Below are 25,819 nucleotides of genomic sequence, written 5' to 3' on the forward strand. Positions count from 1 at the left end.
CCAGTTTCTACATGTGCTCTTAACAATTTCATTGACTACCAAAAGACTGGCCTCTTTCAACCCAGCAACAAATCCCTAAACAAGGCCTTCGGCGTGTGATAAATATCAAAGTTGCGAGAACTCGCAACCCATGAAGATTGTGTTGTCGATAGGTGTCTCATAATATGCTTCAATTTCGATAAATCCATGCCGGCGATAAAGTCGCAGTGCTGCGGTCATATTTGGAAGCGTATCGAGACGAATACCACGATAACCCAGAGCCCTTGCTCTCTCTAAAATAGTGATCACCAGTTGATCTCCCAGATGAAGACCTCGTGCTTCTGGGAGAACAAATAAGCGCTTCATCTCACACCAGTTGTCTGAGCTCTGTCGGAGCGCTACACAGCCCAGGACAGAGACAGGTTGCGGGGTTGCTGATTCAGCGACAGTATTTGTTGATGAAGAAAGAGGCTGCATGTTCGGAAGTTCTAGGTCATCTGAATGTGTTCGAGCTAGTAAAATTGCACCGCCATGTGATTCTTCGTATTTCCCAGGCAGGTCATCAAGCTCGGCTTGAAATGATTGAAATGTGAGGTCAATTCCCAAGGAGGCTGCGTACCCAGAAAATAAAGTTTGAATTATCTCGAAATCCTGAGGAAAGCATGCCGGTTGAATGGAAACTGGCATCTTAAAAAATGAAAAGAAAGAAAACTGGATGTTTGAATTGATGAAAATTGTGAATCTTGAAGGTTTGAAACAGTTTACTCATTCTGAATGGTATGATGTGACTCATAAGGTTCAGCGTGACGGTGCTGATCATCTAAATAATCCCCATACTCTCGGATATCGTTCCGAGAAGGACTCGGATGAGTGGGACATTTCTCTTTTTAATCTTACAATCAGGTTCAACAAGCTGGAATGGTTTGAACAGACAGATGAACTATCGTCTGGTATTCATAAATCAACGAAGATTCTGTCTTGCCCACTCTTCTGCAGTAACAGCCTTCATTCCTCGATGTTGATTCCAAGTTTCAGAGAGATCCCATGCTACCCCACGACCTTGACCAAACACCCCCCAGTATTTGAACAATCCATTATCAGGGTCTTTCAATAGGGCGGCGTTCACTTTTTCAACGCTCATAACCGTTCGCTTCATCGGCCTCCCAATAACTCTTTCAACCAATTGTGCAACCTCATAATAGGTAAGTGTATCTCCCCCAATAAAGACAGGTTTACATGGGAAGACATCACCAACTTCTCCCTCCAAAACCATCTCAGCGGTCATTTTTCCAATGTCTTCTGGCGTGGTAACGGTGACCCGATTATCCCAACCACCCAGCGCTTGAACCGTATCATTGTTCAAATCGACCACACCGAAGGAAGGCTCGAAAAGGAAGCTGGTGAACATACCAGTCGAAATTATAAGCCAGCTAGTTTCGCTTTGCGACCGAAGCAGATCGCGAACATCAAGTTGCTCGTCAAAAATATCTTGTGTTGATCCGCGCCCGATAACATCGTAATCTACTCCAAATTGCCATGGAATGAAACGAGTGACTTTGGCCTTCAAAACTGCGCGTGTCAACTTGATTTGGGTGTTGCGTCCCGATACAAAGCCTGTGCATCCAATCACAGTGTCGAATCGAGCAAATACAGATACCAGTGCTGTCTCGGAATCCTGCACAATATCACCGGCGACAAGCTGAATGCCCAATTTGCGTAAATCGTCGATTTCCTTCTGCTTTGCGAGGCTCGTGGATGAAATGCTGCCAGGACGTAGTAGACTCGATACAGTTCCTTTCATGCGGGGATGCGCGATCAGGAAACGAAGAACCTGGTGACCCAACTCGCCTGCTCCAATCACAAGAATATTTTGCTCTGGCATGGCTCGGTTTTATGCAAATAATACAGAATCTGAGCTATTCTCGCAGAAAACGAGCACTTCAATCACTTTTTAAATATTTCCGGTCCATGGAGTTAAGTTAATCCCTTTCTTAAGCTCACGCTTAATAATACAGATTCGTTTTAACATTCGAAGGATTTACGCCAGAGGAGTGATTGGTAATCAAAATTATATGTTAGAATGACCGATTTAGCCTAGTATTTACTCTAAATTGTTATATTGAGATCCTTTTGGCGATCTATTCCACCGCCTTAGAAGTGAGGCTGTAAATTCCATACATAGCGTCACCTTACTCAATTATATAGAGCCCTGATACACTTATTTAATACTGGGCTATATACCACAGTTTAATATTTGGGTTATTTCGGTAGGACAGTCTTAAAAGAAGGCATCGCAAGTGTAAACGCGGGCGCAGGAGAAGGTATTGTAGTCATAGGCGCGGGCGTAGATGTACGGAGGTATTACTAGTATAGATACAGTTGTGGATACAGGTGTAGGTACAGAGGAAGATATTACAATTCCTAGACTATAAATCCTTATTAGTATTAAAACTAGTTCTATTAGGATTAGGAATAGCCTGACCTATCTTAGAATCGTAGAGAGAAAAACAAGGTAGTAGAGATAGCAACAACAGACTCCAGAGATAATTTAGAGACTTTAGTCTTAGCTTAGAGGGAGGGATATGAAAAAAGGTGAATTTCAAGAGAAAGGGAGAGAAGAATTTATAGCTATATATACAGCAATACAAGAGTAATGTAATTATATCAATAATGTTTTCTGCCCGAGATGAAGTGCCCTCTGACAACCAGCCCAAGGATAATGACGGAATTGAAGAGTCGAGCGTGAATTTACATTGGAAGGCGACGCATCTCAGCAAGCGACCAATACTGGCGCATATTCTCAGCACCTAACGTCTTGACTTCCGCATCCAAATGCTTCCATAAGACCTCTCCAAATCCCTCCATTAATCGCTTCACTTCTTCGCGTCGCATATCTTCCTCGCCAGATCGGCAGCTTTCAAGATAAGCCTCGAGTTTCTCCAGGCCCGCGTGGATCTGTTTATGTTGTTTCAAAAGCTCAAGCTCTTTCTTGAACTCGGGCATTTTCTTCGCTAGCACTGGGAAGATATGTTGTTCTTCAATTGAGTGGTGGAAATCGAGTTGAGAACAAAATTGAAGTCCCATAGTGATCATTTGACGTGCAGAGATTCCACCGGGGCGCTTTCCTGTCGCATTGCAGGCATCCCACATTTGATTCCATGTCATTCGGAAATGGTTGTGCTGATTGTACGTTAGTCAAAATAATTCAAGTTCAACCCGTGGGGCCACTATGTGGCGGATTAATCAGAGCTTACAAATGCATCCATCTGCTCTGCCATCCGGTTGTACGTTCGAAAATCACCGGGTGATAATTTGGGGAGATTCTCTCCAGCGCTCTCTGGAGTGGCCATGTTGCTTCCGTGACTTTCTGTATTCACTGGAAAGAATGGAGGGGAGGAAGAAGAGTATAAACGAGCAGCGATGGGAGCCCGAGACAAGAGTGGGGATACAATTCTTCGCAAGCCACGCATGAGACGGCAGTTGAATGCAAGACACTGCCGACTTGGAGTCTTGTGATAACAGAAAACAATGTAAAGTACAATACAGAGAGTAAAGACAGTCTTATAGGAGAATCTGGGGTTGATGAGAAAGCAGAGATTTCTGATTCGGTGGAGATGCTCGGGTCCCATCCACGCTGCAGTGGGCCCTGCGTGGCGATGGAGATAACTAGCCGTCTTTACTAGGACACGCCGCAACGCCGGGTGGCCTACAGGAAAGATATGTACTAAGTATGGTATATATAGTGGGGCTGGGGAGTATTACCAGGCAGAAGCCAGATACAGTAGTCTTTTTAGCCTAAGGGTTAGTGACTTGATGATTGTGGGGGTTCCCTCGCTCCATGGTCTTACAGATTCTAAGACAAGACTATTCCTAATCCTAATAGGACTAGTTTTAATACTATTAAAGATTTATAGTCTAGGAATCGTAATATCTTCGCCTATACCTATACATGTATTTACACCCGTACCTACACCCGCATCTACAATATCTCCTTCTACTACGTCTACGTCTAGTACGCCCGCACGTATGACTACAATACCTTCTCCCGCGCCCGTGTTTATACTTGCGATGCCTTTTTTTTAAAAAACTATTCTACCGAAATAATTATACTAGCTTTACTTCTAAATAGTAAATTGTAGTATAGACTAGCTGTAGTATGATCAATATATTGTATAGCCTGATATTAAATAGATATATTACTAGGGCTCTATATAATTTGGAACCTTGGAAAGCTATTATAAAATGCCCCGGAGTAAAATTATGTATTAAATAGTAAATATAACTACTAGTACGTGCGTTTATCTTGACGTCGAGAAGTAATTTGACGGAAATGTCCCAGATCTTCAATGGATGTGTGCCACCTCGGTTCTTTGGCAGAACCAAACGCCGTTGGACACAAATCTAGTACTCACTGGGCTAAAGAGAAGTTAATCTCGTCAATATAAGCACTTCTTCGGCACAACCGCAGCCATGAAAGGGCTGGATCGCAATTTGACATCCGTGCTAACAGGTAAGGTACAACCCAATATTGAAATAGAACCACCAAGACAGGAATGAATGGAGCTCGGATCAAGATGCAAAAAATGGTAAATTATTATCAATACACAGACGCCGGTGGCGTGAAGTGGCATGTGGGAATAATGGAACAAGAAGCCACCGGCATGGGGGAATCGGATATTAAGGAATACAAGTCGTAACGCCGTGGAGTTAGAACAAGAGAAATCAAAGCTCATCGCGAGCAGAGGCAGTAGCAGCTGCGGCGGCAGCAGCCACTCGCGATGCTTTCTCCGCAACATGAGGGGGAGGACGGAAGTGCCCTGATGTGATCTCTTGCCATGCAAGATCAAAACGGGCTCCGAACCACCAGGCTACGGCCATCTGTAAATTTTAGTTAGATATTAGAACTCACATAAACGGGGAAAGTCGACTTACCATGGTGCCAGCGACGAAGAGGATAATTACACCCATGAGGCCCATCATGAAGCAAATGTCAGCCTTGTTTTCAGCATCCTCCTCGCGCTTCTTTGCCTGCTCCACAGTCAATTCGCCCTTGACCCGTTGCTGGGCGTCCTCGGCTTTCTGGGTTGGGAAGATGGTCTCGATGAACTTTTCGATCTATAAATAAAATATGATTAGATTGGTTGATCATGGACTGATGAGAAAGGGTCTGGGTAGTCTTACCCTGCCACATTCAATGCTGATCTTCAGGAAATTGGGGTCCTTAGGGGTATTCTGCTTATGGATCTGACGGGAGAATCGTTTGAAAGTTTGGCACAAGACCTGCAAATTCTGCGTCGATTGCACCATCAGTTCACAAGCATCACCCTTGGTGATTTTGACGTTGCGTTCAAAGATTGAGTAATTGCGAAAGCATAACTCCAGAGTGGCAATGGCCATAGCCTGAGGAATGGCACAGAAGTTGAACACACTTTGCTCGCGCAGGCCAGCCAAGTAGAAGAGACAGTCCTCGACATGTTCCAAGGCGTTGAGAATCATATCGGCATTGCAGGCAAGTGCTGCGTCCCGGTTCTCTGGCTTGAAGAGATCTTCAAACTTGTCGACGTGCTTAGACCAGATCTCCTGGGGCCAGAACCGTCGGTCATCATCGAAGTCCTCTCGGATGTCGCGAATAATGTTCGTCTTCTGCAGGAACAAGCCCATAGACTTGTGAAGTTTAGGGCGCTTGAGGAGAGCCGGGTTGGCGAGATCCGCCTCGACAAACAGGCGAGTAAGACCCTCACCGACCAAGCCGGCGACGTAATGGCAGTACAGATCGTATTCCTCGATGGTCTTTACACTGGCATCATCGGTCGCAGCCTTGACGCAGTAGTCGGCCATTCCGTTACCCATCTTATCTGTGATATCCTTGATGATCACCTGGTAGGCAGGCTTCATATTCTTGAACTCGGCGATCACGTTCTGGAACTGAACCAGCAGTTCTCGATCTTTCTCTTCGGGGCGATTTCCGGTGAAGTTCCAACCATCCTGCTCCAGAATATCCTTGAATCCGCGCAGTAGTGGCTCCTTGGTCTTGAGATCGATGGAGGTATCATCTTCGATAGTGTCCAGACCGCGTAGAACCAGGTAGAAAACACAAACGGGGAACAGTAACTCCGGGTGCAGCTCCTTGATGACAGCACTGAAACTGCGGCTGGTCAGATCCAAGAACTTGAAGCATGCCTTCTGGGTTTCGGTGTCGTTCGTCGCGTTGCGCTCGTGCGGGGGGTTATGCCAAACTTTCCTATACAAACCAAAATCACTCTGGTTAGCTAACAAGTCCAGGTCAAAGATTCCACCAAGCAACTTTCTACAGCAGCGGAAATAAGTACTAACCATTGAATAATCGATCTCAATTGGATCGGGTGGAAAGTATAATAGACAGCATTGCCAACGAGACCCATCTTGGGTGGAGAGAGAGAGGTAGATATGGGACACGTGTGTTTCGAGTGGCCAAGAGCGATAAATAGAACCACAAACCACGAGATGAACCTCGAGGAATCGGGACAAGAACTATCAAAAGTTGTACAGAGAATCGAAGAGAAAAGCAAAAAGGAAAAAGGAAATCGAGTCCAGAAATTGCGGGGGAGCAAAAGGGAATAGGGGGAAGAACGAGGTCACAGAAGCGGAAGAAAAGTAAAAGCGAACAAAGAGCGAGAGGGCCACGTGACTCCCGGAGGTGAGCAGCACCTGACGCGGTGAGCGACGATTGTTTGGCGGGGAAAAAAAAGTAGTTGCAAAGTTGCTATCACTACATCTTTATCTTTTCTTTGTTTTAATACTGTATTAAAACTTTGTCGCCTTCTACTGCGGACTTCTATCTGCTTAACACCCAAGAGTCCTTGACTCTGTTGCCACCATGGTCGCTGATACCAGCTATTATGATGCCTTGGGCGTGCCGCCAACAGCCACGGAGCTTGAGATCAAGAAGGCATATCGCAAGCTTGCCATTGTCACTCATCCTGGTATGATCCTCTTTGAACCATATGGATCGCATTTCATACTAATATTCACCACATAGACAAGAATCCAGGCGATGAAACTGCCCACGCACGGTTCCAGGCGGTATGCCGGAATCCCACACTTTTAACCATGATAGTTTCTCGACTAATACCAACTTCAACTCCATAGATCGGCGAGGCCTACCAAGTCCTGAGCAACGAGGATTTACGAAAGCGCTATGATAAATTCGGAAAAGAAGAGTCGGTCCCCGGCGGAGGCTTCGGTCAGTCAATCCAGCGCAGTCACAAAGTAGACAGGCAACAACTCTATATCGCAGAGATACTAACAATGGATAACAGAGGACCCGTCGGAGTTCTTCAGCATGATTTTTGGAGGTGAAGCATTCGTCGACCTTATCGGAGAGATCTCACTCATGAAAGATTTGACCGCTACGATGGATATCACGATGGAGCAAATGGAAGAAGAGGAACTAGCCCAGTCTGCCGAAGAGAAACTCAACATCCACGATGAAGAGGTAAACGCTGGAAAAGAAGACACACCAGTGACAGACTCCACGACCGCAGGTTCCGCGACAAGTGCGTCCCCATCCGCCGCTCCTGCCCACGCTCCCTCGGAAGGCTCCGGTCATGGCTCCGGAGCCAGTACACCCCGCCGCCCCCTGGGCCAACAAGCTTTGATGGACCGGTCCGAGGAAGAGGCACGCATGGATGCAGCTGGTCTGTCACAAGAAGAGAAAGAGCTTCGCAAGAAGGAGAAGAAGAAGGGTCTGTCGAAAGAGCAACAAGAGCGCCTCGCCGCCTTCGAAGAAGAGCGGAGAAAGGCTCGCGAGGAAAGAGTCACCACTTTGGCTAATAAGCTTATCGACCGTCTCAGCGTCTGGACTGAAACTGACAAAGGCAAGGACGTCACCCACGCGTTCGAAGAGAAGATCCGTCTCGAGGTCGAGAACTTGAAAATGGAGTCTTTTGGTCTGGAGATCCTGCACGCCGTTGGTGCCACATACGTACAGAAGGGTACTTCATTCCTGAAGTCTCAGAAGTTCCTCGGTATCTCTGGATTCTTCTCACGCTTGAAGGATAAGGGAACACTGGCTAAGGAAACCTGGACGACTATCTCGACCGCTATCGATGCCCAGATGACTATGGAAGAGATGGCCAAGTTGGAGGAGCGCGGAGGTGAAGACTGGACTGATGAAAAGAAGGCCGAGTATGAGAAAAGGGTCACTGGCAAGATTTTGGCTGCCGCATGGCGTGGCAGCAAATTCGAGATTCAGAGTGTCCTGCGAGAAGTTTGCGATCAAATCCTCAGTGATAAGCGCATTCGTCTCGAGAAGCGAGTGGAGCGCGCCCATGCCTTGGTCCTGGCTGGTAATATCTATGCTAAGGTATGATCCCCTACACTAACATTCACGCAACGATCGTCGTGTACTAAATTGATAACCGCAGGCCGAGCGTGACCCCGAGGAAGAGGGAGACTACATGGCATTCGAGCAGCTCATGGCTGAAGCCATGACGAAGAAGGGCAAGGATGAGAAGGAGAAGGAGAAGAAGAAGAAGAAGGACAAGAAGGGCGCTAGCCACGAGTCTCACGAGCACGAGGAATCAGAGGAGCAGCCAACGGCCTAAGCGTCCATCGGCTACCTTCATATCTTATAATGGCTTAAATAGTCTTTTCTTTTACTGTTGCATTGTTTCGTTTTCTCTATTTTCCTACATGTTGATTTGGACATACATGTATTGTTGGATCCGTGCCTTTTGAAGATTAGGGGTTTACCCCCAAGCTCGAGGCCTCTGTTTCTGCTGCAGTAAGTCTGTGCGTATAAGTTTTGGTTATAGATTGCTTTGCCTTATATACCTGGTCTTGACGTCCTGTGGATTCTGGGACTACACAAATATCCACTCCATTCAAAATCATTCAATTATAGACAATTAATTCAGATAATTATGAACGCAGACGATAGTCGAAAACGTGTCCAGGGTATCCATATCCATCTCTTCGCTTGGGGTATCATTACATGCCCCCTTCCAACTTGAAGTTTCAAAATGACAGACATTACAGCGTTCCAATACTAAGCCAGCATGGCGCAAGAACTCACGCGTCCCTCGAGTTATATTCTTCGTTCGGTCATGCGTAGCCTGCATGGTGACCGTGAGCACTATCGCCACTGAGTTCGACGCTAGCAACATTCGAACGAGATGAGGGACTAATGGGCTGGTTGTTCGGCTGGTTATATAGACCCTCAGCATCCCGACTAGACAGCTCTGACGGAGAAGTAACGGGGTTCGTACTCATCGGCACCTCATGAACGGTAGCGGCAGCTGGTCCCTTTTCGCTATGCGTGTTACGCAGAGGCTGATAGCCTACCCAATCCGATACCAACACACCACAAAGCGCCAGGACGGCGAGAATGAACAAAGCGACGAATAGGAGCCTATATGGTGCGATCTGATCTTAGTATAACAGGTAGGTAAAAACATAGAATAGATAACAGAGTATAATGAGACACATACCAGAGAATGACAGCAAAGGCAATGACAGCATTCAAGTAGTCGCTTGTACTGGTGCTTCCGTTGAGCATGGAAGCAATATCGGCAAAACAAGCCAACCAAAAGACCATGGTAATAAAATAGACGACCGCAAAAGCAATCCCCAGAATGGTATTAAGCTTTGAAGCGGCACCTTTGCGAGTATAAAACCATGACAGCACAGCCGCAGCGACGGTGACAAGCATAGTCCAGACCGAGTTAAAGATCAGAAAGTCCAAAATCCCCGGCGTGCTGACATGGACATCCGTGTAATAATATCCCGAGTAGTAATTTCCAGAAAGCTCCTCGGTGGTACCACCCCAGACAGAGGCGACATATCCAGATAGACCTAACTCGATGATAGCGAAGACCAACGAGGTAGCCAGCAGAGCATAAAGGCTAATATGGAGAGCCAACATGGTGTAAAAGGAAGGATAGAATTGGAAGAGTATTTGACGAAAGATATACTTCTGAGTTTCTTTTTTTTTTTTTTGACGAGGAGTGGGATTCCAACCCCGAGATGATATTTAGAAGTTCAAATCAGATGAAAATGCGTGCGCTGGTGTCCAAGGGGAGGGGCCCTGGCTCTTTATTGTCTGCCCCTTCACACGTGTGATGCATCGGAACACGAAGAGATATGCAGCGGCTCCTTAGGGATCAGCCTTACTGTTTCTCGATATTGAAGTTGCGTGGATGACTGGCACAATCGGAAAGTCTTGGCTCCAATCGCGAGCGTTGAATACGAGCCACCCCCCATCGTGATGGCGTTCGCCCTGACCCGAAAGGGTGCAAGGTAAGCGAGTGGTGATTCGGACCGAGCCACTCGGAGCGTGGGACTGCGTTCAGCAGAGCAGGAAGCTTTATCCTGTCAGATCCGAGATAAATACTCACGAACTAAACAGACATGGCGGTGTTCGATGATTGAAAGACTTGCGGGCTCGAAATTTTCGGTTCAAGCTGTGCTCTTGAGTAATTCAATGACTATCTTCGAGCTAGGGGAATCACTGTGGCTTTGCATTCAAAGTTTCCCCGGTTTCCTGAGATATCACTGGCCTAATGTGATGAGTCCACGGTCTTTAAAGGCGTGTGTGGAGTCTGTGGACTACCCGTTAAGACCCTTGCATAGGGGTATAATCTAGTAGAACCTCTTTTTTCTTCAAACTGTTACAAGTTCCGAGATTCCTAACCTGCCTTAATTATTAACATAATAGCTGCGCCAGTGGATCTATAAATAATCCTGAATCCTGCTTAAACTTGGAAAACAATCGTCAATGTAACCGAGAAGAGACTAGCTCTCGTATTGGATATCCTTGGAAATGCTGCAATCAGCCTTGGAAGCAACAGATCCGATCCCTTTCATTAAACCCATTTTCACCAAGAAACTTTAACCCAGCGGCTGAGCTAATCGAAGTATAAGCTCGAACCTTACAAAGAGAGTGCGTATGTAAGATCTTCAGGGCTATTCCGAGTTTCCTACTACATGTTCAATGTTCTCCCACTATACACGTTCGTCTATCATAATGTATAGTATATCAAATACTACCTAGTTGCAATATGACATTAATATAGAATCAACTGGTAGTACCTAGTAATCAAGTTCAGAATGTTCCAAGGTTAAAATGGATATATTAGAGAAAATGTGTAGCTTGGTTCAAATCGGAATGTATCTAAAAAAGTGGCCTCTATTACAACGAGTCGGAGCCTGAGGTCATAAGAGTGATATCTTGTGAGGAATCATAATTGTGGGAGATATTGTCAATAAAAGGTCCATCGCGACTTATGTATTTGGCCGTTAATTCTCTCGACCTGCTCAGTATGCATACAAACAAACGTCCGTGCATGTAAATGTAGCTCTGCCAAGATCGCCGTCAGTATTCCCTTGGCGAGGCGGAAGGTGCACGGCTAACAAGATTTCGCGTGGGGCTCGGGGTCTCGTTCTGCTCCAAAAATGGCAATGAAAAACGAGATGGAATGGGAGATCGACATAATCAATTACTGTGTTGATCACTAGTATAGGCTGTGTCCACCTGAATTGGAATGTTGCGCCGTATTACGTCCTGACTCCTGAGATTATCTGCGAGGTTCTTTTCACCCTCAGGCCGAGAATTATTGTCTAGGATTTTCATAGCAACTAGGTTTCTGAACGTGAACATCGACTTCGTATTTATTTTCATGATTCAGCTGTCAAGAGGGGAAAATGGGACTGGAAATGCGACTACTTCAAGTTCCAAAAGATGTTGTTTTGGATATAGAGCTTATGTGAGATAGCCTTGGAAGTACCACGTCCCATCAGTCTTGAATTTTGAAGCTTTTAGAATATAAGAACATGTTAATGACGTACCGGTGAGTGATTCTAATGAATACCTTTTTTTTTTTTTCTAAACCAAAAATAGCCAAGATTTCCCCGCCAAAGCAAAGTAAAAGCCCTACATATTCAACAAGAACCGGGGGATCTTCAAATTCGATCTTCGGTGGGTCGCTGCACCTCAATACTTTATGATTTTGTACAGTATGTCTACTGCATATGTGTTTGTCCAATGTTTGTCACACAAACTGCATGGACGGTTGCAAGAGACTTAATCGTCTAGGAGCCCCACTGCCCAAATTCATGAAATCGCATCAGACTAGTCCATACAGAGTACAGTCACCATGGTGATCCTTATTTCAATGGGTCAGGGGGCAGAATTAGGATATGCTAGCCTCGAAGGTGCCCACCACAGCAAGAAAAGGGACGATCATGATCCATCCTTGCGCCCCAACCACCCATCAACATGCATATACGTCAACATGCATCTCCTCACCCCTGTGCTATATAAGAGTCACGGTTTCTTTCCCCAGAGAGATTCCCCGCAAACTTCAATTCCGACTTTCTCGCAATGGTGATCTTACAATCTTCACTTGCACTTCTTGCTCTTGCAGCAGGAAGCAATGTCGTCACAGCAAAGCAAGCTCCAAGTGCGACCTCCCATGTTGTCCCAGCCCCGACCGGTACATCATACCCCGATGGATTCGACATGAAGACCAGCTGGGCCAATTTGAGTCCATACGCCGACTCCCCAGGATTTAATGTCACAAAGGGCTTCCCGGCAAAGTGTGAACTTTCACAGGTCCACGTGCTCCACCGTCATGCCCAGCGATATCCTGGTAACTATTCAAGCGATGGTGCAAATATGACCCAATTTGCTGCCAAGTTGTCCAACTACGCCAAGAAGAATCCCAACACCCCGGTCGCCACAGGACCACTAGAGTTCCTGAACGATTGGGAATACCTTTTGGGCTATAATGATCTACTTCCTAGTGGCGCTGCCACTGAGGCGAACGCAGGTGCCTCGTTCTGGAGCCAGTATGGCCGCTTGCTTTACCGTGCTGGTCGCGGTCAAGCGGACTGGAACAACTCTTTGAATGTATGGCCGAATGGCACAGCTCGGGAGAAACCTACTTTTCGTACAACTTCCTACCCTCGTATCCTAGAGAGTGCTCGTTGGTGGTTGAGTAAGTTCATCCTGACGAATATACGAGAGCAGCGACTGACTATAGTTTAGGCGGTTTCTTCTCAAATGTGGGCGCAAAGAGTTCGTATGAAGACTACAATCTTGTCATAATACCCGAAGAGGATGGTTTCAACAACACGCTCACCCCCTCGTCTTCATGCACTGGAGGACAGGAAGCTGGGTAAGTCTTGGGCTCAAAGTTCAACCCCGTATGACATGCAATTACTCACCAATTTTTAGCTTCTCCGGCCTCAAACATTACCAATATGCCTTGGCCAAGAGTGTTCTTAAGCGCCTAACCAAGTATTTCCCTGAAGACTTTGGCCTTGATGCGTCTGATGCTTGGGGGCTCCTTAACCTGTGCCCATATGAGTATGCAACCCTAGGCCAATCATCCTTTTGTTCCCTGTTTACAGAACAGGAATGGCGGAACTTTGAATATGGGATCGACATCGAGTATTATGGCAGTTATGGCTTTGGAAGTCCCAGTGGTCGCGCTCAAGGAATTGGATATGTGCAAGAGCTAGCTGCTCGTTTGAAAAATCGACTTATTACGAGCAGCCACTCCAGCATCAACTACACATACGACGATAATCTCAAAGATTTCCCTCTCCATCAAAATTTCTACATGGATATGTCGCACGACAACACCATTGTTGCGGTTTTGACAGCGCTGGGATTGGAATATTTCAACTACGGACCCCATGGACTACCCATCAATGTCATAAATGCGCCCCAGGAGCGCAATTTCTATATGTCCAAGGCAACGCCGTTTGGCGCACGTCTCTATTCAGAAATATGGACTTGTCCTTCCGATATCTCGTTTGAAAACTTACAGCCGCAAATGTATAAGAATCCAGATCTCTCATCTGACCGTGATACCAAAGACTATATTCGACTTGTGTTGAACAATGCGCCTCTGCCATTTGACGGGTTCGTTCCCTGCGAGGATTCAGTCAATGGCTTTTGTCGTCTGGAGGAATTTATCGATTATATTCCCGAACTGACAAAGCAGGCTGAGTATGCCAAGTCATGCGCCTACAGCTCAACCAGCACCGTTCAGGTTGGGAATGGTCAGCCACCCAAGTCATAGAAGTGATTGAGGTCCAAGGCTCGACGAAAGGCAAAGATCAACTGGCTATCAGTGGCTATCATCTGGCTTCATGTACTACACATCTCATAATGGAACTTGTACATGTATTCATAATTACCCTAGTTGAATTTATTGCGTAGTTTATATAGATCCCCCTTCAAATATTGAAGCCAGTTTGTGACCCTCTCTAGTTAAAAAATCTCCAGCATCTCTGTTCTCTTCTCTTTATGTGCCCATTCTGCTCATTTAGTATGGATGTGATAGTAGTCTGTCTAGGCTCCGAGATCAATACTAATACTATCATCTATAGATAGTAAGGCTGAGATTGTCTATCTACTCACCTAATATATATTTAATTATACTGAACCAAGCATGTAATTCAGATATTAATTCATATAAGGGTTTCAAATGGGCACTGAAGGGTTGCCTGGCGGGCTTACCCCGTTGCACATCGCTGAAATCTTGTTGTTGATGTCACACAGTTGAAGCCCTCGGCTTATCTTAGGCAGCATCATACCAACCTCACTCTCTCCATCTCCCTTCCTCTCTCTCTCTGACAGCTTCCTCATCAATTGACAGCACCGAAAGCCCCCCTCCCTCTCTCTCTTCTTCTCTCGTATCACGATCCGAAGACTTGTCTTCAACAACTTGGGGCTTTGAGCCCATCTCCAGGCCACGAAACAACTCCGAACTTGAATTCATCATGCCCGTTCTAGAGGTCACCAGGTAAGTCTCTCTCTCTTCCTCTCACTTTCTTCTCCGTTATCGCTTGATGAAAACCACTGACACGCAGCGCGTGAACTCTAGCACTGCGGACTTCCAGCAGAAGATCTTACAGTCCCAAGATCTTGTTATCCTCGATTGCTACGCAGAATGGTGTGGTCCATGCAAAACGATTGCCCCCCAGATGGAAACCTGGAGTGACCAATACACTCAAATCAAATTCTACAAGCTCGACGTGGAGAAGGTCGGAGAGGTTGCCCATGAGCTCGATGTTCGTGCCATGCCAACTTTTATGCTTTTCAAGGGTGGCGAAAAGGTTACGGAGATTGTGGGTGCAGAGCCAAAGAATGTCGAGGAAGGGATCCGGTCTCTTCTTGTTGAAGCGCCTTAAGTGAGTGGTGAAATGGAAAAGACCAATCATGGCGATTTGCCTTCGCGCTGGGCTATAATGATTTGACTTTCAAACGGAATATTTGATTTATTTTTACTTTAATCAAGTTTCACAATATGAAGTCGGTTTATATCAAGTCAGAACTACTATGAGCAGACATGGATGCGACCGGGGAGTCATAAGAAGGGGCTATGTACACGTCTACATGCTAATTGGAACAACATTTCCAAGGTTCCCATCTCTATTTCGCCTGGATAGATGTCCATATACACACCTCAGCATGGCCCATGATGCTGCCAATCCTTTTCCATGTGATGTGAAACGGTCGTTTTGTGAATAGACTGGAACTTCAATAAAACAACCGAACCATCTTGATCGTGAAACCACCGTGGTGCATCTCGTATCGAAGTTCCGGATTCTCCAGCATCCGAAGCTGGGGCTCTGCACATGTGAAGATCGACTGACTCGGTGAATCTCATATCCGAGTTGATGTCGCTATTATGGCTTACGACTTGAACCTACGGAGTTTAAAACTGGTTATATTTTCCATACTGAATAGCCGAAAATCTCTCCTGGCTTCTAAAGAGTGAATTCGTGACACCAAGAGACCCAAGTATAGCGTCATCCATACGCATACCAACATCATGATATAGATAGACTTGCGGTATTTGGAAATGCAAAGAAGCTATTGGTCCCCGAGAACGACGATCCCCCGCTTACTCTGACAATCTCCCGAGTTTGGATGATGGATTGAACTCATACGATGTCGGCGAGCTGAATTCCGACTCCGATTCCTCTGTACATCTATGGGATTTTATATTTATGCGTTTATTATGCTCCCAATGTGGATATCCTGTCTTATGGATCCAGTGGGAACCTGTGCATAACAAATACACTCCCAGCATTTGTGATTTAGGCTACATGCTACGCCTCGGCTGTACATCTTAAAATCCTCACGCCACTTTGGATCTGCTTCTATCGAGGTTCCGGGTTGCTGATGGACGAATAAGTCACTCCCAGTAACATCATTATGCTTTTCTTGCACCGAGCTGGCTGTTGGTTTCCTGTCACAAACGTTGGACAATGGTTCCGGGGGATCGGCGCGGGGCTCTTCGCTGCCTCGGTCCGCGCGATCTTTTAAAGAACCCTCAACATTCGGTTTTGAAGCACGATACATGAAGATGATGAAGAAATTGAACCACGTGTTGACAAGAAATGGAATTTTACTGGAAATAAGATAAAATGTACATATCCGCGAGTAGTATAAAGTGTCACGGTTGTCCCTTGAAGAGTTTATGTATACACTAGTAAAGAAGTATCTAGTTCACACAGGACATTGAAAGCACTGTGGCCCTGATAAACATTCGTTTCAATCTTTCAAGCCATCAGTATACCCAACAGTCTTGTCTTTCATCATGACCTGGTACTTAGATTCACCCCAGGCCACCATGGCACACAAGGCCATCACCAGCGCCCTCTCCCACGTTGAGTCGCAGCAGAGGACCATAGCCGATGCCCTCGTACATGCATCGCCACACCAAAAAGGCATATACAGCCTACTAGGAATAACAGTTTATATCATTCTGGCATCATCGGTTCGGTTTCGTCGAAGCAAAGGTCTCCAAAAGAAATACCCATACAAAACTCGCGAATCGATGGTACACATGACAAACCACGATGCCTGGGCAATCCAGAAAACAATTTTACAAATGGAATTTCCATTTATTGTTTTGAAGTCGCTTCAATTTGCATTATTTCGAGTAAGCTAAACTATCCCAACGAACCAGACACGCATGCAATGACTGGTGCTTACACATTGACTATGTAGACATACGGCATACCCACAATTTCAACTCTCCTTCTAAAAACCTCACAACTCTCCGACTCTACAACCTCATTCAAAAGATATGCGGACACAGGTACTTTGATTGGAGAGTTCATGGCCTTCGAACCCAGTTCAGAAAGATCACAAACCGCCATCGCGCGCACAAAGTACCTCCACAAAGGATACCGAGCAAGCGGCAAAATTCTAGAAGATGACATGCTCTATACATTAAGTCTGTTTGCATTGGAACCAATCCGCTTTGTGAAATTGTTCGAATGGCGCGAGATGACAGAAATGGAACGTTGCGCAGTAGGCACATACTGGAAGAGTCTCGGAGATGCCCTGGGGATCAGCTACGAGGTACTTCCATCAGGCAAGAACGGATTTCAAGACGGGATTCACTGGTTAGAGGAAGTTAGTGCATGGGCCGAGCAGTACGAGATACAGCATATGAAACCACATCCAAGAAATAAAGAGATCGCAGACAAAACAATCGATGTTTTGGTATATAACCTACCAGGATTTATGAAGCCACTGGGGGTATACTTTGTCTCATTTCTGATGGATGATAGACTTCGCGAGGCAATGATGTACGTGAAAAATCTTTAGTGAGTACTATGAAGAGACACTGACATTTCCACGCTAGGATTGATCACCCTCCAGCATTTTTCTCTGCTGTGTTCGCATCTATCTTCCAAATTCGCAAATTGTACTTGCGATATTTCGCTCTACCGCGACCTGAATTCATGCGGTTGGATGTATTCACTGAGAAGCCCAATAAGCATGGACGGAACTTTGTGTTAACATATGAAGGCGCGCCTTTCTATGTGCAACCCACGATCTGGAATCGATGGGGCCCTACTGCCTGGTTGAAATGGGCAGCGGGGCAGCCTTTGCCTGGCGATGATGGTAATAAATACTATCCTCAAGGATACTACACACCTGACCTTGGGCCAAAGTATTTCGAAGGAAAAGGGCACAAGGAGGTGGAGACAATCAAGGAGAGCCTCAAAGAGCAGAGAATGGGCCTGTGTCCGTTTCCCTGATTGTAACTTTGAATTGAATGATATTTTAGGTTGGTTCTTGTTCTTCAGTGCAATTTTATCGAATTATTTCAAGATTTCTATTAGCGATCATGTAAGACCATTAGCTATCGTATGATTCTCTTTGGTAAACATCACAAGGCATCAGAGCTCGGCAGTACAACGACATAATCAGACAGGATATACACATAGGGTATCAATCACAAGTAGGTATCTAGAGTAGTATAGCCAAGTATACCAAGATGGCCGAATCCATCAGTCATATCTTGAGATTTTAGGGAATCTAGGCCAAGGTAGAAGAAGGAAAAGAAAGAAAGAGTGAAGGCTTGAGGGTGGGTGAATACATAAAGGATGACAAATATCCGAAAAAGAAAGGAGGTCCAAAATAGAACATAAAGTGTATATGGCGTGTTGAAAAATACGACGAAATCCAACGGAAAAGTATGACGAAGGGGGTATTTAGCAGACGAATAAAGAGCAAATGGGCAAGCGAGGGAATTAGAAGTTTAATCGGTCCCACCAGGAGACGATGGTAAGGGGAGAGACGCCGGGTCGGTGAATTCGCTGTCCTCGAACGGGGAACTGGGCGTGGGTGGAAAATAGTCGTACTCAGCTGAGGGACTGAGAAGCGATCGTCCACTTTCACCAATTTCGCAAAGCTCCTCGGGGGATAGAACACGGCCACCTAGCTCAATATCCTGGACGCAAACATTATATTCAAGGGCTCTTTGGCCTTCTTTTATGAGTTCTTCTGTCCATCCGAGGCATCTTTTGAGACTTTGATTCATTTTTTGGCTATCGACCAAAAGCGTTTGGTGTCGGGTAAGATCAAGCATAAACCGTTTCTCATCATGATCCCGGTGCTTTGCATCATGCTCGGCTAGAGTGTTTGGACTGAGAACACCATCTTCGACGATCGAATCTTCATCACTAAAATCTGACATGTCGTCTTGGGACCGTGAAGAGGAAAGTTCACTATTTCCTTCATCGATTTCACTAGTGGTTGACAACGCTATGCCGGAAAATGAGCGCGTTGAAGGAGCCATAGAGAGACGACCAGAACGACTTAATCGGCGAAAGCGCCTTAGTTCTGCTGTTTGCTTCCGCATTTCTCGTTCTAGAGTCCGATTAATAGCAAGCAGGGAAGAATTGCTAATTTCCAAATCCAAGATTTTGCGTTCGGTCCGGGCATTAAGCGCCATGTCGCCGCTGTCCGATTTCCCGGGGCTCATTGGAATAGGCTGGTGATTATCGGTGGAAACAGAGGAACCGTTACTGAATACGCGAGGTCGGAGCGTCGGGATCTGGTCGGAGAGCACAGGAACAGGACTGGCTTCTTCAGTCGGAACATTATTGGGCATAATTAATGGGCTAGCACGCAGGCCGTCTCTTGCGTGCACTGGCTGATTGTTGGAGTCCACGCTGGAAGACTTTCGGTGCTTTGTAATTGAAGGGAGCTGTGATTTCTCGGATGTGATGCTGGGAGAGGAATCATAACGTTGGAAGACTCTTTCAAATCCCGGCTCCAAGTTCGGACTATAATTGTTCTGTGTTTCAAGGATAGGAGGAGAGGTCACGTCTGATACCCGGGGAGACTTCAAGCGAGGGGACGGGATGGGGCCTTGTCTGGCCGAAGGTGCAGGACGAGGAAGAGTTGCAGGGCGGCGGGAGCCAGTTGAAACATGCGATTCGTCTGTTGACGAATGTCGTTCTTGATCCCCGTTTGCGTACAGAAAACTCGAGGCCGGTGATACTCTCCCCTGTTTGGGACGGGAAGACTCGACATCGGAGACATTGGATGATCGTGCATCAGAAGCATGAAAAAACATGGGGAAACCAGCGGTCACATCTGAGAAGGAGTTAGGACGAGACGTCTGCTGTCCATCGACCGTGAGTGTCTTCGCTCTTAGGCTTCGTGGTTGCTCCGGCTTGGCCCCGCGAGCCGGACTGCGTTCTGTTCGTCGTACACCATTAAGGCCGAGACCTATTGTGGACTGGGCATAAGACGGTTGTGGAGATAATACAGGAGGCGTATTTGTAGGAGATGTATAGCCGACATCACGACGAGTGGTACGGGAGCCCGAGCGAGGAGTAATATTGGCACTCAGGAAGCTTTGTGGGCCGGCGGGGATATCCTCCTTGGAAGGTGTGGAATAGGGATGAGCATGGTCGGGTTGAGCGAGTCGGCGAGCCACAGGGTTTCCTGGACTTGGGCTGGCGAGCTTCGGGGTTAATGGGGATTGCTTCGATCGGTGGAAGGCCGCACTGAGCGTGGGCGTGAACGGTTTGGCGGGATAGCCTGTTGTTTGTTGTTTATCGGAGGTCATAGTTGCGGCACGGGTGCAAGTAGCATTGCGACCGCGGGCAATGAAGCATGATGGCACTAACCCACCAAGAACATATGATCCTTGGAGACCCAGTCAAAACTCAGTGGCGTGACTTTTGGGGGAGGGTGTATTGTTCTTTTTGAGGGGAGAGTTATTTCAAGGTGGTGGAGATGGTGGGAGGTCAACTAAGGCACAACATTGGAGCCCAAATGGGTTTAGTTCCGTCTTCACCGCATCATGAATTCCACGTTAAAATTCTCGTCACGGAATTACATGACATAAATACAAGGGCAGAAATTTGTTTAATGGTGATGTGGAATGACTTGGAATTGAAGCATTCTTTTTTTTTGTTTATACAGAAGTAATTGTTTGACTTGGGGGCCGCTGACAGGGGGTGTGACGTGACCCCTATGCATGGTTCTGGCATGGGGTACCCGTATATCCTGAGGCTCCACCTGATGTCTTACTAGCTAGTAGTGACCATGACTGAATAGAGGGAAACCTGTATATAAACCGAGCGCAATTCAAAGACGGGATGGAGGAACAGTCAATGGGTTTATAGAAAAAAGAGAGCAAGGAAGAAATTAGTATAGATAGATCAACAAGGGAGGTTCCCCGAGGCATATTTTGCTAGGTGTCTATACTTCGCCAGCAAAGTATTGCAACTGAAATCATTCAAATGTCACGACGTTCAATTTCATTGAAAGAAGAGACGCTTTTGTCGCGGATCAGCTTCGAAGGTAGAAGAAGTTTGTGATGTTGTTTTACGCTTGCGGTTGAAAGGCGCGGGTGTTTGTGCTGGGGTCTCTCGTGTGTCTTGGGCGACTTGGCGTATTGTCTGCCTAGAAAGACAGAAATCCACATGATCGTTAAAGATGCGGTCATCGGCTAGCTGAGCTCGGCAGCAAATAGGACATTCCCACTGAGCCTGTTTGGTATCATTTGATTCATCTGTCTCGGCGACATCGTTGGCATTCCCGGCCTCCTGACTGAGCTGTTCTAAGTCGTTCATTTCGTCTTGGATCTCCTGGCGAGCAGCAGTCTCAAATGCTTCCTCTGCCCCAATTTCATGATCAGCAGCAGTCGTATGTGGTTTCGCAGTTGATATTGCTTCCGGCTGCACAGCCGATATACCAAAGAAGTTGATACCAGCTTTCTTTGTGCTGACGAGATTCGTGCAACGCAGGCCGAGCAGTCGCAGCTTCATTCCGGGAATATCCTTTTCCAGTTTAGTGAGCATGGGAAGTGCGAAAGTATAGAGATCCTTGGCCAGAGAAACAGCCCTCGGTGGAGATGTTTGGCGGGTCAACACTTCAAACGTATGCAATTTCACTTTGAGAACGAGCGTTCGACCCTTGAACTGCGTGCGAGACATGTCCTGTTCTAATTCTTGCGCTACCCACTGTAATTGAGCGCGTATCTCATCTTTGTCGCCTATCTCATTAAATGTAGTCTCCGTACCCACGCTTTTCCGCTCGTAGGTCTCAACCGGCTCGATTTTCGTCCTCCCAAGGCCTAAGTAGCATTGTGCCAGAAACTGAAACGCTTTTTCACCGAACAACTTGGTTAGAAATGCCCGCTGTGGGTAGATATCGCCACATTTTTCAACGCCAATGGAGCCTAGTTCTCGTTCAAACACGCGGCCTACACCATTAACTTTCCGCACAGGTAGCTCTCGCATGAATTCCATGATTGCAACCCGGTCATTGGCCACTCGAAACTGACCGTTCGGCTTATTTTGATTAGATGCAATCTTCGCAATCTTTGCATTCACAGCAATGCCGGCCGACACCGAAATTTTTGTGGTTTCTAGGATTTCCTCGCGCATCCGTTGAACAACTTCTTCGGGGCCCATATCATTCTCAGTGCAGTAGGAGGTGATATTAAGGTAGGCTTCATCGATACTGGCACTTTCAAAAAGGGGATCATATTCTGCCATGATCGCGCGAATTTCCTTAGCCTTAGCTGTGTATTTCTCATGGTTTTGGGGAAGAAGTACTAGCTGTGGACAGAGTTTCATAGCAACGAAGGATGCCATGCCACTGCGCACACCGAATTTCCTCGCCAAGTAATTACAAGTCGTCAAGACGCCTTTACCAACAGCCATGGGAACTGTCCTCAATTCCGGCCGGTCTAGTTCTTCGACGGCAGCAAAAAATGCATCACAATCAACATGTATTACATATTGTGACAAGTCCCGAGTTGACTCTAACTCGGCAAGGTATTCATCTGCCCGACGGAGGTCATGGGTGAGATCCAAGCTCTCCAGCCGAGCTTTTGCCTTCCGGATGCGCTCGATCTTAACCGTTAAGTTTCGATCTCTTTCTTGCTCGTGGTTGAAGAACTTAGAGCCCTTTGATGCTTCATAGATGATTTCAGAAACCTAGAGTGTTTTTTTTTATTAGAGAGGCTGGAACTCAGATTGTGGTGCTGTAAACCGCACCTTTTGCTGATCAACGGCATCTTGTCCCGCTTTGGTTAAAGAGGGTCCCAGCAGTTGATATTTTAATGTGTCGCTGTTCTCCTCATCCTGCGCCGATGTCGATTGCTTGTCGTCAGCAAGTCCTCCTAGGGACTCCATCATGAATTGAATTCCATGAGCCTTTCATTGAAAGTGATGTGAGTTAGAAGAAGAAACTAGTACACGTTCAACTGAAGCAGCAGGCAGCGACGGGAGAGTAACGCCTAGTCACGTGCTCACGCGTTTCCCTTTCACGTGGAATCGAAACTGACTTCATTGTTCCCTCAGCAATAGTCTCGATGTGGATCTTGGATTCAACAGGTGGCTTCCTAGACGGTAATGTTTCATCATTGGAGTGCAAGCGACTTCTAGCTGACTGTTTCTATAGGGAAGCGAGTGTGGCTGCGACCGGGGAAGAAATACCTATTTGGCCGGCCCCCGCACAATGGCGGTATGTGAGACCCTTCAGTGGTAGCAGTGGTAGACCATTACGACTCACATTTACAGTCCATGGTGCTATATCCAAAGAAGTGCAGAATGCTAGTACTATATCTCGACAACATATGACGATTGAAGTATCTAGTGTTACTCCCCGAGATGGAGTAAGTTCACGATTGAGTATCAATGAAGCGCACGACTTAACAGGGAAAACAGGCTCGCCCACGCACACGAACGAAAGTTACCATAACCGATTTGAACTCTTCGAGGGGAACAACTGTGGATGGTCAACAAATAAAGGGCAATAAGCAAGTCTTGGGTGGTGATGAGCACATAATCAAGCTGGGACGATATGCCCATTCTCTACGGTTCGTATGCATTGTGCCGGGATGTCAAACAGCCCCGCTAATAATGACTTTTCTTTCGTTAGAATGAGATGGGAGCCAGTGGTTTTGAGCTTTTCCTTCTCTTCCAAGGAAATGAGGTCGGAAGATCCTCTGGCCAAATATCGCTCTAAATTAGAGGACCTGGACATCAAAACAATTATACCATATTTGGTCGAGCATACTACTCATGTGGTTCAGAGCAAGCGCAATACAGCCAAAGGCCTTCAGGCTTTGATCAATGGGAAATCAATCGTCAACAACGCTTATATCGACGCCTTGGTGTATGCAACAACTCCCACCGACTTCGAAAGTGACGAAGCCTTGTCCCCACTAGAGGCCGATTTTGATGCTGCATGGCCAAACCCAAATGATTATTTACCGCCAGCTGGAAATGAACCAATATCGCGACCGGCTGCCTCCTTTGCTCCCAACCCAAGTCGAATCAACGTGTTCGAAGGTTACACTTTCGTCTTTGGAGATCCTACTCAATTTGAGAATCTCCAAGCTGCGATCAATAATGGACAAGGAAAAGCTCTTTTGTATGATATCGAAGACGGCGTCACCACAGCGAATGATATTGTTCGATTCATGAGAGAAAGCGGAGGCCAGCTAGACACCACAGATGCACAAGATGAACCAGAAAAGGTTGTACTTGTGCGATTTCGATCGAAAGGTGAACTAGAACCATGGTCCATAGAGGTAAGCAACGAAGTCGCTCTCATGACCGATCGGCGGGTGATTGAGCAGAGGGAATTTTTGGATGCTATTTTGGGCAATGATGCATCTCCGCTTTGTCGCCCTCTGCCCCGCGAGGAAGGATCAAGCCAGGAATCGATCGTCGCGGCTGCTCCAGAACCTCCTTCCAAGTCTAGATCTGCTGATGTGGACGAAGCACCTGCTCCATCCCAATCTCCTGCCCAAGAACAGCGAGCCCCCACTTCTTCAAAACCCAAGGCTTCGCGGGTACGCAAATTCGTCAGCAAGATGAAGACATTTGACGATGGCTTTGATATGGCATCCATCCCAGTATACAATGACGATGAGGAAGAAAGCAACAGTGTGCCTCTGATTGAGGATGAGGCTCAGCCCTCTCAAATGATTGAGCCCATGGAAACCGTGGAAAAGGATGAAGATATCGCAGATGATCTTGTTCAAAGTCTACTTCCTGGCGCCAAAGCCATGAAACGTCGCCGAGAGGAAATTGACCAAGGACGACATGGGACCCGTACCGCACAAACAGAGCCTGAACCTCGCCCAAAGGCAAAGCGTGCAAAGCTAGATGTTTTGGAAGCAGCTCGTAAATACCGCGAAGAGGAAGAAGAGCAAAGGAGGGTTGATGAGAATTCTCGCCCTTCTCCTGATGTTAATGTCGAAGAGCTCAAGAATTTGGCCATCATTGAAGAGATGGAAATACCAGTTCGAGAACCATTCACTGGAGAGGAAGAAAGCTCTGATCGATGGGATGATCGGTGGAATGGTCGCAAGAATTTCAAGCGATTTCGACGAAAGGGAGAACCTCGCCATGCACGTCAACGAATTCAAAGTGTCATTGTTCCCCTAGAAGAGGTGACTAGAAAAGACTTTGGAATTGGTGAGCACTACTGGGTTACTAGTCGCAAGTCGCCCGCCAGGATCGAGGAGTCGATAGCAGAGCAGGAAGATGAATCATCCAATTCCCGCAATGAATCCGCCGCTGCCCCCTCCCAGCCACCAGTGGATCTGACCTCAAGTCCTGAACCAACTCCCGATCCCCGACCGGTGCCATCGCGCAGTCGCAATCAAAAACGCCCCCGTGAAGTGCGGGGGTCTGATAGTGACGAGGAACTTCGCTTCCGTTTCAGGCGTAAGCGCTAACCTCAAGCATTTGTTTTTACTGTCCCCCGTGGTGCTGCATAGGTTGTTAGCGTGATTTTTGTACTTTCTACTGCATCGATACCCTGCCCAGACCTTACTTAAGATTACAAATATCTCCAAGTTGAGACGTTTGAGGATAATGAACTGAAATTTCTCTTCCTTCCCTTGTAGTATTCTATTCTTTTCTCTGCTTTCTTCAAGTTTCGAACGAATTGCTTTACTTTGTAAGATTTTCTTGTTTCACTCAAATAATGTGCTCTATCATATATATTAAGCAGGGAAGCATTCAAGTTCAAATGTGTAGATTAGCCTTGACTGTCTAA

The 25,819-nt window shown here is 46.5% G+C and overlaps 12 protein-coding genes across 12 annotated transcripts; 5 read left to right on the forward strand and 7 right to left on the reverse strand.

Moving 5' to 3' along the window:
- Nucleotides 1–105: 105 nt before the first annotated feature.
- N7478_000039 (GNAT family N-acetyltransferase) lies at nt 106–666 on the reverse strand (the record flags this gene model as incomplete). Its single annotated transcript, XM_056916255.1, has 1 exon — nt 106–666. The coding sequence occupies one exon, from the start codon at nt 664–666 to the stop codon at nt 106–108; it is 561 nt and encodes a 186-aa protein (XP_056784135.1).
- A 274-nt stretch (nt 667–940) lies between these two features.
- On the reverse strand, nt 941–1,861 carry N7478_000040 (aromatic alcohol reductase; the record flags this gene model as incomplete). The annotated part of the gene is made up of 1 exon (XM_056916256.1): nt 941–1,861. The coding sequence occupies one exon, from the start codon at nt 1,859–1,861 to the stop codon at nt 941–943; it is 921 nt and encodes a 306-aa protein (XP_056784136.1).
- Nucleotides 1,862–2,727: 866 nt separating this feature from the next.
- On the reverse strand, nt 2,728–3,329 carry N7478_000041 (hemerythrin domain-containing protein; the record flags this gene model as incomplete). The annotated part of the gene is made up of 2 exons (XM_056916257.1): nt 2,728–3,159; nt 3,234–3,329. The coding sequence occupies 2 exons, from the start codon at nt 3,327–3,329 to the stop codon at nt 2,728–2,730; spliced, it is 528 nt and encodes a 175-aa protein (XP_056784137.1).
- Nucleotides 3,330–4,701: 1,372 nt separating this feature from the next.
- On the reverse strand, nt 4,702–6,380 carry erg9 (bifunctional farnesyl-diphosphate farnesyltransferase/squalene synthase; the record flags this gene model as incomplete). Its single annotated transcript, XM_056916258.1, has 4 exons — nt 4,702–4,857; nt 4,912–5,094; nt 5,161–6,220; nt 6,313–6,380. 4 exons carry the CDS (start codon nt 6,378–6,380, stop codon nt 4,702–4,704), a joined length of 1,467 nt encoding a protein of 488 aa, XP_056784138.1.
- A 455-nt stretch (nt 6,381–6,835) lies between these two features.
- N7478_000043 (DnaJ domain protein) lies at nt 6,836–8,564 on the forward strand (the record flags this gene model as incomplete). The annotated part of the gene is made up of 5 exons (XM_056916259.1): nt 6,836–6,941; nt 6,998–7,041; nt 7,108–7,201; nt 7,278–8,323; nt 8,385–8,564. 5 exons carry the CDS (start codon nt 6,836–6,838, stop codon nt 8,562–8,564), a joined length of 1,470 nt encoding a protein of 489 aa, XP_056784139.1.
- Nucleotides 8,565–9,063: 499 nt separating this feature from the next.
- Nucleotides 9,064–9,883, reverse strand: N7478_000044 (MARVEL domain-containing protein; the record flags this gene model as incomplete). Its single annotated transcript, XM_056916260.1, has 2 exons — nt 9,064–9,370; nt 9,450–9,883. The coding sequence occupies 2 exons, from the start codon at nt 9,881–9,883 to the stop codon at nt 9,064–9,066; spliced, it is 741 nt and encodes a 246-aa protein (XP_056784140.1).
- Nucleotides 9,884–12,340: 2,457 nt separating this feature from the next.
- On the forward strand, nt 12,341–14,048 carry N7478_000045 (histidine phosphatase family protein; the record flags this gene model as incomplete). Its single annotated transcript, XM_056916261.1, has 3 exons — nt 12,341–12,956; nt 13,007–13,136; nt 13,196–14,048. 3 exons carry the CDS (start codon nt 12,341–12,343, stop codon nt 14,046–14,048), a joined length of 1,599 nt encoding a protein of 532 aa, XP_056784141.1.
- Nucleotides 14,049–14,751: 703 nt separating this feature from the next.
- N7478_000046 (thioredoxin family protein) lies at nt 14,752–15,162 on the forward strand (the record flags this gene model as incomplete). Its single annotated transcript, XM_056916262.1, has 2 exons — nt 14,752–14,774; nt 14,856–15,162. The coding sequence occupies 2 exons, from the start codon at nt 14,752–14,754 to the stop codon at nt 15,160–15,162; spliced, it is 330 nt and encodes a 109-aa protein (XP_056784142.1).
- Nucleotides 15,163–16,817: 1,655 nt separating this feature from the next.
- Nucleotides 16,818–18,033, forward strand: N7478_000047 (uncharacterized protein; the record flags this gene model as incomplete). Its single annotated transcript, XM_056916263.1, has 3 exons — nt 16,818–16,922; nt 16,991–17,577; nt 17,634–18,033. The coding sequence occupies 3 exons, from the start codon at nt 16,818–16,820 to the stop codon at nt 18,031–18,033; spliced, it is 1,092 nt and encodes a 363-aa protein (XP_056784143.1).
- A 503-nt stretch (nt 18,034–18,536) lies between these two features.
- Nucleotides 18,537–20,357, reverse strand: N7478_000048 (uncharacterized protein; the record flags this gene model as incomplete). The annotated part of the gene is made up of 1 exon (XM_056916264.1): nt 18,537–20,357. One exon carries the CDS (start codon nt 20,355–20,357, stop codon nt 18,537–18,539), a length of 1,821 nt encoding a protein of 606 aa, XP_056784144.1.
- A 697-nt stretch (nt 20,358–21,054) lies between these two features.
- On the reverse strand, nt 21,055–22,938 carry N7478_000049 (Y-family DNA polymerase; the record flags this gene model as incomplete). The annotated part of the gene is made up of 2 exons (XM_056916265.1): nt 21,055–22,740; nt 22,801–22,938. The coding sequence occupies 2 exons, from the start codon at nt 22,936–22,938 to the stop codon at nt 21,055–21,057; spliced, it is 1,824 nt and encodes a 607-aa protein (XP_056784145.1).
- Nucleotides 22,939–23,117: 179 nt separating this feature from the next.
- On the forward strand, nt 23,118–25,496 carry N7478_000050 (DNA damage response protein RcaA; the record flags this gene model as incomplete). The annotated part of the gene is made up of 5 exons (XM_056916266.1): nt 23,118–23,154; nt 23,207–23,269; nt 23,326–23,420; nt 23,473–23,624; nt 23,687–25,496. The coding sequence occupies 5 exons, from the start codon at nt 23,118–23,120 to the stop codon at nt 25,494–25,496; spliced, it is 2,157 nt and encodes a 718-aa protein (XP_056784146.1).
- Between the last annotated feature and the right edge of the window lie 323 nt (nt 25,497–25,819).

This window comes from Penicillium angulare (assembly GCF_028827245.1).
Source record: "Penicillium angulare strain IBT 27051 chromosome Unknown utg000001l_segment0_segment0, whole genome shotgun sequence".
NCBI lineage: Eukaryota > Fungi > Ascomycota > Eurotiomycetes > Eurotiales > Aspergillaceae > Penicillium > Penicillium angulare.